The sequence below is a fragment of the Acanthochromis polyacanthus genome, chromosome 21 (genome assembly GCF_021347895.1).
Source record: "Acanthochromis polyacanthus isolate Apoly-LR-REF ecotype Palm Island chromosome 21, KAUST_Apoly_ChrSc, whole genome shotgun sequence".
Lineage (NCBI taxonomy): Eukaryota > Metazoa > Chordata > Actinopteri > Pomacentridae > Acanthochromis > Acanthochromis polyacanthus.
Genome location: NC_067133.1, coordinates 8,658,580 through 8,668,681, shown reverse-complemented (window position 1 = coordinate 8,668,681; position 10,102 = coordinate 8,658,580). Strand labels below are relative to the sequence as shown.

The following is a 10,102-nucleotide window of genomic DNA, read 5'->3' as shown; positions in this document are numbered from 1 at the left end:
GAATAAGAAAAAAATAATAGAACAAAGTTAGACTCTAAAATCGTGAAAATATGAATGGCAAATAATACATAATTTAATTTGAGAAGTTGTAGGTGGCTCTGTCGCTGTCTATAAATAAAGGTTGTTCAAAAAAAATTGCAAGGCGGCCTTTGTAGATTTTTACTCTTACGTGATTGGTTGATACACACGTCAGTAACACTTTCCTTTTCCGGTCTGCTCCGTTGCTAAGTAACAGCTGCTATGCTCCCCGTCCGTCCGTTAAACAGAAGCTAAATGTTGAATTCACGAGTTTGGGAATAAACGCAAAGACACAAATAGTTTGTGTTCATTGAAGCTACTCGTGTGGAGTCATGACGGCGATAAAAGACGGAGAATACACAGCGACAATCTACAAACTGGTGAGAAAAATTACGTTTTTCATGTTAGCGTCTTAGCTTCGTGTTAAGCTAACAGCCTCAACCAAACTCCATTCAGAAAACGCTCAACTCAAAGTATTTAGCTCATTAACAACAACCACACGGTACATTACACTTTAAAAGAACTAAGACATACTGCTGGTAAATTCAGCCTCCATTTAATACAACAATTGGGACGAAATTCAGCGTAATTTCTGTAATATTTGCCCGTTAACTTAATGTATAACTAGCTTATCCCTGAAGTGCTGGAGTTCACACAGTTTAACTTATGAGCTAATTAAACCTGAATTGAACTACTTTACCAATAACGTGGCTTGTTAACAACATGTATCGTAAAACATACAGCTAACACAGTTAATTGTGGCTGTTTTCCAGATTAAAGACAGTCAGTATGTGGAGGCGATTCACATCCTGAACGGCCAGCTTCAAAAACACACAAAGGTGAGTGTCTCAGTCAGTGTTCATGAAGAAAATATACAAACAGTAGATATTTCCAGGATGTCTGCAAGTCATGCAAGCAAGTAATGCAAATCCACAATCCAAAAAGCTCAACACATTGTCTTAAATTTGTGTATTTTCATTTAAATCAGCTAGTGCTTAAATAACTTTAATCTATGAGCTACTAATCATGATAATTAATCGTTCTAGTCCATATTTAGAGAGAGACAGCAGGTCCGATTTGTGGCACTGGCAGCGAGCAGTGACACTTTTTGTGGCACCGCCGCGGTGCCAAGGTTAATGCCACTGTGCAGTGACACTTTTTGTGGCACTGGCAGCCAGCAGTGACACTTTTTGTGGCACTGCCGCGGTGCCACGGTTAATGCCACTGTGCAGTGACACTTTTTGTGGCACTGGCAGCCAGCAGTGACACTTTTTGTGGCATTGCCGCTGTGCCACGGTTAATGCCACTGTTTGGGCGAGATGCCACTGCCGCAGCGGCATTTCCAGTGGCCTCTGGAGATGCCAGCAGAGATGCCACGGTTAATGCCACTGTTTAGGGAACATGCCATGGTTAATGCCAGTACTTTTACCGCTGTTTGGGCGAGATGCCATGGTTTATTCCGCTGTCTGAGGGAGATGCCAGCAGGGGTGAAAGTAAGCCGGAACGGTCCGGAACTGCGTACCGGCAAAAGATCTGGTGGCGGAAAGCAGTTCCGTGAAAAGATCTGCTGGTGGTACGCCGCTCTTCCACCGGTATCTATGGGTACGCCGGTATGCCGCCTGGCCTGCCTGCTATGCATAGATATCGACCGGAGTTCACTCAGCAGTACGTGAGTGCGCATGCGTGTCTACTTCCGTAACACAGTGATTGTTATGGCCAGCATAGATATATCTATGATGGCCAGTAGCAGCCAATAGCAAATAGGTGCGCTTGATTTATTGCACTGGGACCAGCAATAAATTACACGTGAAATTCCACACGTTCTTGTGATTGGCTGAAAAACTTTCAACAGGATTTACAATGGTTAGCATCAACGGAATGGGGTGAAAGTAAAAAAAAAAGAAAAAAAGAAAAGAAAGTAAGTCGGAACGGTCCGGATATATCTATGGGTCCGGAACTATTACTAATAGTTCCGCCAAGAATTTAAAACTACTTTCACCCCTGGATGCCACGGTTCATGCCACGGTGCATTAGGATCTTAAAGTTTTTTTTGTTTTGTTTTGTTTTTTTACCAGCACTCCAGCAACTCTGTTATGAATGGTAATCAGCGTTTATCCCCCTCCCTCGTCTCCATGCTGTTCTGAAGAATTCTCATCAGAGCCTTGCACAGAAATAAAGTTGTGCAATTAAAAGCAGATGAAATTTAAACTGATTAAATTGAAAGTAAATATTAGTTACTATCAAAATTTAAATACAATACAGAATACAAAAAAGTAGATTAGTAAATACAGTAATAAAATACAAAATATAAGGTGTGTGTATCATTTGTCTTGAACAACTCTTAACCATTTTAATACACTATAAATACAATACAAAATACAAAAAGTAAAATAGTAAATACAGAAATAAAATACAAAATGTTCGGTGTGTGCATCATATTTGTCTCGAACAACTCAACCATGTGTGTGTGTGTGTGTGTGTGTGTGTGTGTGTGTGTGTGTGTGTGGGTGTGGGTGGGTGTGGGTGTGGGTGGGTGGGAGGGGGTGTTTTCCTGGATTAATTTATTTACTCAGGTTCATAACCTCCTCAAACCTGGCAAATATTTTCAGGGTTTTTTTGTCGACTATTTCTTTAATGAAGTTCTCATAGTCATCATGTTTTTCAAAAACAAATGACATCATTTCCATTGGAGAGGACTCATCAAATTCACCCTCCCAGCTCTGCAGTTCTTTGAGGACTTCCATTTGTTCCCCTTTGTCCATTGAAATGACAGCTGGGAGCTTCAAGGCCCCCCCGCTCGCGGAATCGGAGCGCACCCCCCCCCCGCAGGTTGGCCCGCTGTTCGATTGTTTACAAACATTTTGTCCCGAAGCCACATCTACTTGCCGACCCCTGCCCTAAACAGTGACATTAACCGTGGCACCTCTGCTGGCATCTCCAGAGGCCACTGGAAATGCCGCTGCGGCAGTGGCATCTCGCCCAAACAGTGGCATTAACCGTGACACGGCAGCGGTGCCACAAAAAGTGTCACTGCTAGCTGCCAGTGCCACAAATCGGTCTTGCCCCTACTGTATTTAGAGCAACGTGTGCAGCATTTACTTCTGTCAGTTTATCAAATGTTAGTATTTGCTGACTATTTTTGGAAAGATGTCACTTGTGGCATTGGAAAATAGATTTCAGAAGTTTTTTTAAAGAGATTTTTAAAAAATAGATACTTTCAGGTATTTTGTCAGTGGTGAAAGACGTTTTGTACCTTTACTCAAGTAAAAGTCACCTTGGCGGCAGAGTAGTGTTCCTCACAGGAGTTGAATTGATTATTCAAATATTTGAATTAAATATTTCTGCTACCCTTTTATCACCTGAAACTCCCTGAATTTTCTCCAGTTGCTGTTTAGTTGGCTTTTTATATCTTTTTATTGTTTAAAAATTCTCTTCTTGCCTCAAGTATCTCAAAATTGCCCATAAGCACAGTACCAGAATAAATATATTTAGTTACATTCCACCACTGCATTTTACAGACCAAAGATTTATTTGAATAATTTTCAAATTTTGGGAAGAAAGCTCTGAAGTGTTTTCCAGATGTTATCGAGGCTTCGGATGATTTTTATGAAACGCTCTTGTAGTGTGTTCTATCAAAAAACTGTTTCCTGCAGTGTTTTGAAGGTGTTGTTGAGAGACACGTACGTCGTTCTTCTGTAAAACATTCTCACGATGTTCAATGATATCAAAGGAAGAACGTTCTCCAGCAAAATTCAAAAAATGCTTTCCAACAACATTTGAAATGTTATCGAACCCTCAGATGAAAAAATCTTTTTATAAGGAACGTTTTGTAACATTCCTGCAATGTGATAAATTATCATTGCTTACCTTGCTGATGAGGGAACACATTGTAGTTATTCTATAAAGCAAAGGAAGAACGTTTTCCAACAAAATGCAGCATTAGAATAGAAATTCTCTGGGAAACTACCTTAAAATTGTACTTAAACACAATACTTTGGTAATTGTATTTAGTTTAGTATTGGATTATTGGATAATTTGTTGAAATGTGGGAAATTTAGAGGGAAAAATCTTCGTTTGGTGAAGCTGTTAACAACTATTAGACGTCTGAAATGTAAGCCTGACTGCACACTACTGTTTAAAAGCTTGTTGTATCGTTAACTGCTTTGCACCAAAACCAGAAACAGAAAGCAGTATAAGATGTAAATGCAAAACTAAGACACAAATATCTCAAAATTAAATAGACTTTATTGAATAAATTAGTAAATAACAGGATGTAGATGTTAGGTTACTGTTTTTCTGGACAGGGGAGATACAGATTGTAACTGTCCGCTGTGTTTCAGTCCAGGGCGGCGCTGTCTCTGCTGGGTTTCTGCTACTACCACATCCAGGACTTCACCAACGCCGCAGAGTGCTACGAGCAGCTCACCCATCTGCACCCGGAGGTGGAGGAGTACAAGGTGTACTACGCCCAGTCGCTGTACAAAGCTGGAGCTTATCCGGACGCCACCAAGGCCTCGTTTGTTCTGGACAACCCCAGCAGTCACACCAAGGTGCAGCACAAACTCACACAGTTTCATCGCTGTGACAGATTTACCATTTAAGAACAGTTCCACTTTGCTTCCACCGAACATTTCCCACCATCTGTCACCCAATTTCCATCTCTGGCAGCATTTGTTCGACGGAGTGTTCCAAGAAATGCATATGGTGCCATAAACGCACAACTAATGTGACAAGGCAAACGCAAATGTGTCGAGCTCAGCAGCACTTTTATCACCAGTGATGCTGCCTTTAGATTGATTTAAAGTAAATTTTAAATTTCTTCATCAGTTTCAATAAAAGCAAGTTGAAGTTGCTGAAAATGAATCAAGGATGACAGTTCATGTTGTCTCATCGTCCCTGTTCATCTTGTGATTTTGATAAAAGTCAATAAAAGTTATGAGGTTTCTGCATTAACTTCCTTCTGTGCTGTACTTTTCTGTATTGATACTTTACACCTGCTACTTCCACCACTGCTGCAGGTCTGAGTTTTCCCAAGAAATTCACACAGATACAGAATAATTCTGTTTAAACCAAAGTACAGCAGTCCCTCACCATATCGCGGTTCACTTTCCACGGTGTCACTGTATCGCGAGTCTGTTGCTATATCTCGGGATTTTGCTGTATATAGATATTTTTTACATATTTATTATAGTGGCAAAGGATGTCTGCCTTTAAATCACTCTAAAACTGATGGGTGCTTTTATTTTGACACACATGGAAAGTGACACTGTGTAAAATGTGGCAGGAAGTCATCAAACACACTTCACACTGACGGTCCTGACAAAATAACACATAACCAAACTAACTAGGCTGACTAAACCACAAAAACACAATAAAACACAAACACTAATAACACTAATATAAGCCACAATAATTACATTTAAACCCCCAACACCCTGGACTCCCATGGTGCATTGCAGCACAACAGTTCAGTCATAGCGACCAACTCTGCAATTGCTACATTATTTCATTTATTAAAACAAGCATTTTCCAGCCAAAAAAAAGAAAACAATATTAAAATATACAAAAAGTAATAATTAAAACTTATTGAAAGAAAGTTTAATCAAAGGGAAATGCGCTGGGTGCTGATTGGCTCAGTGATGGTAGCATCAGTCTCCTCTGTCTTCAGTGTGCAGCTGCATTCAGCATCTGGCCTTGTCCATGTCACATAAACGTCTTATCACTGAGCATAGTGTTGCTCTGCGTTGTGTGGGGAGAGTTAATAGAGCCTTAAAAAAAAAAAAAGTATATATATATATATATATATATTTGAATAATAAAATAAATATGGTCACTACTTTGCGGATTTTCGTCTATCATGGGGAGGTCTGGAACGTAACTCCTGCGATAGACAAGGGACCAACAATGCAGTGTAGGGAAGTTAAGCGATGTAGAAAATGAGTGTTTTTCGCTGCTTTTATTTCGAGTTAACTGTTGTAATCTTTGCATTTCGTACAAAAACAAAATCACAGCACTGCTTTTGCTTTTAGCCTGGCATGTATTCATTCTGTTTCTTTAAATTAAACAAGTAAATACACAACAAATTGATGCTGCCTTTGAATAAAACTAAAGTTCACCTTGTACATTTGATTAAAAACGAGAGCATTTCTGCATGACGTTTCTTCATCAGTTGTAGGAACAACAAGTTGAAGCTCCTGAAAGTTAAACACATTTGATTTTCTTTGGCTCGTCGTCCCTGTTTTACCTTCAGTTTGTCCTCTGTCTGTTCGCCACAGATGGTCAAGCTGCAAGCCTGCATCAAATACTGTGAGGAGGATTACTCAGCCGCCAAGGTAACGAGCTCTCACACATTACACTGTTTCTTTTTCAACGTGGATGCAGATTTAATTTCTATCATCACTTATTTCCTGCTGTTCCTGTGTGTTTCTTCAGTCTCTGCTGGAGCAGCTGCCTCAGGACGACCCGGACTACGTCTATAATATGGGCTGTTTGCTTTACCAGGACGGGAAGTACGAGGAGGCCTGCAAGAAGTTCATGTCTGCCATGCAAGTGCTGGGATACGTACCAGGTAATTAAAGTTATTAGTGCTGAAAAAAATGAAACTCAAACGCTAAAGACAATAAAAGATGAAACCAGATTGTTGAGATCTTTTTGAATCAGTTTAAAAATGTCTTAAATGTGAGCAGTTCTCACACGTAAACTGTTCCAGAGAGCAGCTATGGCTCATTTTCTATGTACTTTTGAATTACTATTGAGGAAACAAAAGGAAAAAAGTTTTAAAAGAAGTGGCAGACAACGCGTGTCTAAATAAATGTTATTGCATTCTTACAGTGCGTCATATTGTTTTACTTTAGCTCTGAGTCAAAAATGATTAAAATCCATGAGTAATAACAGAAGGATATTTTAGAATATCCATCTTAAAATGCAGTGGACTGCCCTCCAATGGCACACCAATACTGGTGGCCGTAACAGCCTCTTTTTGTGCTTTCAGTCATTTTAGTCACTAAAATAGCTTGGTCGCTTGAGGGTTAAATCAAACTAGATGTTTTGCAGGTAAACTACAAATTCAACACACTGAGAGAGAAGGAAAACTTTTTTTTGATTAAAGCTCATGTTGGTTTCTTTGTCCTCCAGCGTTGTCCTACAACATCGCTCTGACCTACTACAGCCTGAAGAACTACGCTCAGGCCCTCAAATACATCGGAGAGATCATCGAACGAGGAATCAGGGAGCATCCAGGTACAAACACACCTGAGAAGAGCTGCCGTCGTCTAATCTGTTGGCCTGCTGACGTGTTTTTACTGTTGTTTGGTCGTCTTTTTGTGACCGCGTTGTTTATTCTCTGCACGCCAGAGCTGAGCGTCGGCATGACGACGGAAGGCATCGACGTCCACAGCGTCGGCAACACGCTGGTCCTGCATCAGACGGCTCTGATCGAAGCCTTCAACCTCAAAGCTGCCATCGAGTACCAGCTAAAGAACCGTAAGGACCTCCATCAGTGTCTCTGCCTCTTAACATAATTCAGCATCTAAAACCATCTGACATCACCAGGTGTAGCAGAAGTCACGTAATGCATGCTCGCTGCTAGTTAAAAAAAAGCATCTAAAAATGCTATAGTTGATCTGAATTTTGGATAAAGCCAGCTGTCAATTATTAGTTTAATTTAGTCGGCATACAGAGGAGATTTTGGACATGTCATTATCACTTCATACGTCAGTAAATACTGCCACAAAATAAATCCATTTTCGCCACGTTTTTATGAATAAAATGTTCTGCAAATCTGGCAGTGAATGTAATATGAACAAAGCCTTCAGTAAAAACCTCCAGAATATAGACAAAAATAAAACTGGAGTGTTTGACTGTAAGAGCTGCTGAAGTGCAGATTTATGGATGAGAGATGGAGAAAAAGATGGAAACGTCAATCATTGAGTTCATTTTCTAGTTACAGATTTTTAGTTAATATCACCATGGAACCGCCTTGGTTTATCACTTACAACAAGTTATGTTTCTATATGCAAATGAGGTATTTTGTACATAAAAAATACACTATTTTTTCATTAATTTACAACAGAAAACTGAATATTGGATTAAAATATTTGGTTTATTTTGTTGTAGCAAAGAGGGGATTATAGAAATCGCTTTTTATCGCTCAGTGAGTCCAATAGCCCCAAAGCATCAGTTCCTGCTATGTTTTTAGGCAAAAAACTAACTTTATCTTGTACAATTCCATACATTTTTTTAATTGAAAACACTATTGAGAGTTAAGATTTTAACCAAAAGACTTCCCCAGTGAACTGCTGCAATTAATTTATTGAATTAGCTGTCTTACAAGTTTTCTGAAGTTTTATGTTAAAATATGCAAATTATTATATCATTAAACTGTTAATAATGTGATATTTTGGTCTGAATATTTGGATGAAGTGAGTCGGAGTTGGAAAAAACATCACCGGTATGCTCTCAGAAGGAAAAAAACTGTTTTAACAGGACCTTGAAGTGTTTTCATCTCCATTTCGTGAGGAGCTACTGAATTGGGTTTTTTTTCCAATAAAGCCGAGCGTCACGATAACTTCACGCTAATCTGAGCTACTGTGATTCAGCTGGTAGGGTTCAGTCAGAACCAGGTCACCGCTGCAGAAGTTTCCTGTAAATACTCCCAACTACAGAGAGGAAGAGACGAGAATCAGCGGGAGAAGAACTCGTAAAGCTCCTGTTTTATCTTCAAAAGCCGTCGACCCGCCGACACATTATCAGAGCAGCTTCAAAGATCCGTGATCAGAGCGGGGAGGACGAGGTCTGAAGCCAGCATCAAACGCAGCTTCATCACCTGCAACACCCGGCTGCAACTCAAACATGGAGCTAAAGCAGGATTTAAGGAGCTTCCTGTCACCTGCTGCTTCCCTCAGTAACCTCAGCGTCCCATTTTTCACTTCAAATTATTCGCCCTCCTCACGTCTTATCCCTGACTCTCTAAAATCGGCTGTCTGTTAACGGCAGAAAGTAGAAACATTTACCACATAATGACCCCAAACTACCAAAATATGAAAGAAAATAGGCAACTGATGAGTAAATTGAATTAATTTAATCAGTTAAAGAAAGAAATCTATGCAAAATACACAGTTTAAGGTTTTAAGATGTGCTACTACAAGCAACAACTGGAATATTTGGCCTCCATAACACTAACAGGAAGAAAAGCCCAAAATACCCTTTATCCATTGGACATTTCTGCAAATTGGCACACATTAATTTAATTAACACCCAGTTTGCATGTGTAAATTAAAAATGGAAGACAACTTAATGGTTTTATTGTAAGTTAATAGCTCAGGAAGTTTCATGGTGACATCTATTTATTTATTTATTTATTTATTTATTTTTTACTTGTAAACAGAACAATGAATATCTTTAAAGGCTGTTTTCTCGGAAATTAATGGAAATTGATGCAAATGAGAGCATTTTTACATAAATTCAACCTCCTTTCCACATGAAACACCTTTATACCTTTTTAAATGCAGCAACTACTCGTCTTTAAGCTTTCATTTAAACACAAGAGTGCACATGAAAGTATTGTTATCCTTATTTTTATCTATCTTTTATTTATCATTACCCTATTGTGTTTTTTGATTTGTTTACTTTGCTTCATAAATTTCCCCAGTCATCCACAATCTTATCCCGTGACTCTGCTCTGTTTAATTATTTCATCCTGCAAAGAGAAACCTCTAGGAAACATCTTTCCAGGCACTAAAATGTCGTATTTTTTTTTCTCTCTGTTGTGGATTCCTGCAGTGAAAGGAGCTCAGGAGGCTCTGACAGACATGCCGCCCAGATCGGAGGAGGTAACTCTTATTTTATTTACGTTTTGGTGACAAATCAGTTTACACGATCGTATTGTGGGGAGGAGCATCGTTTTAAAAGCCCCTGCAGGATAAATTATGTTTTTAGGGTAAAGGTTGAGGTCGAGTCGCTGCTGCGGTGTGATTATTCTGCCTGAACTTGCCCTCCGAGCTGCCGGCGGCTAACGGAGATGAATAGAACATTAGAAGGGAGACGTGGGTGTGAAGGCTCACATGGAGCTAATGATGATAGTTTA

General features: G+C 39.5%; 1 protein-coding gene across 1 annotated transcript in view; it reads left to right on the top strand.

Moving 5' to 3' along the window:
• The first annotated feature begins 199 nt into the window (after positions 1 to 199).
• The window catches only part of flr (fleer), a 23,329-nt gene continuing 13,426 nt past the window's right edge, over positions 200 to 10,102 (top strand). The window contains exons 1-8 of the mRNA XM_022199938.2: positions 200 to 398; positions 792 to 857; positions 4,359 to 4,568; positions 6,294 to 6,350; positions 6,451 to 6,586; positions 7,153 to 7,257; positions 7,372 to 7,500; positions 9,799 to 9,848. Coding sequence (XP_022055630.2) covers positions 351 to 398; positions 792 to 857; positions 4,359 to 4,568; positions 6,294 to 6,350; positions 6,451 to 6,586; positions 7,153 to 7,257; positions 7,372 to 7,500; positions 9,799 to 9,848 — 801 coding nt within the window. The 5' untranslated portion in view covers positions 200 to 350. The remainder of the gene's footprint in view (positions 399 to 791; positions 858 to 4,358; positions 4,569 to 6,293; positions 6,351 to 6,450; positions 6,587 to 7,152; positions 7,258 to 7,371; positions 7,501 to 9,798; positions 9,849 to 10,102) is intronic.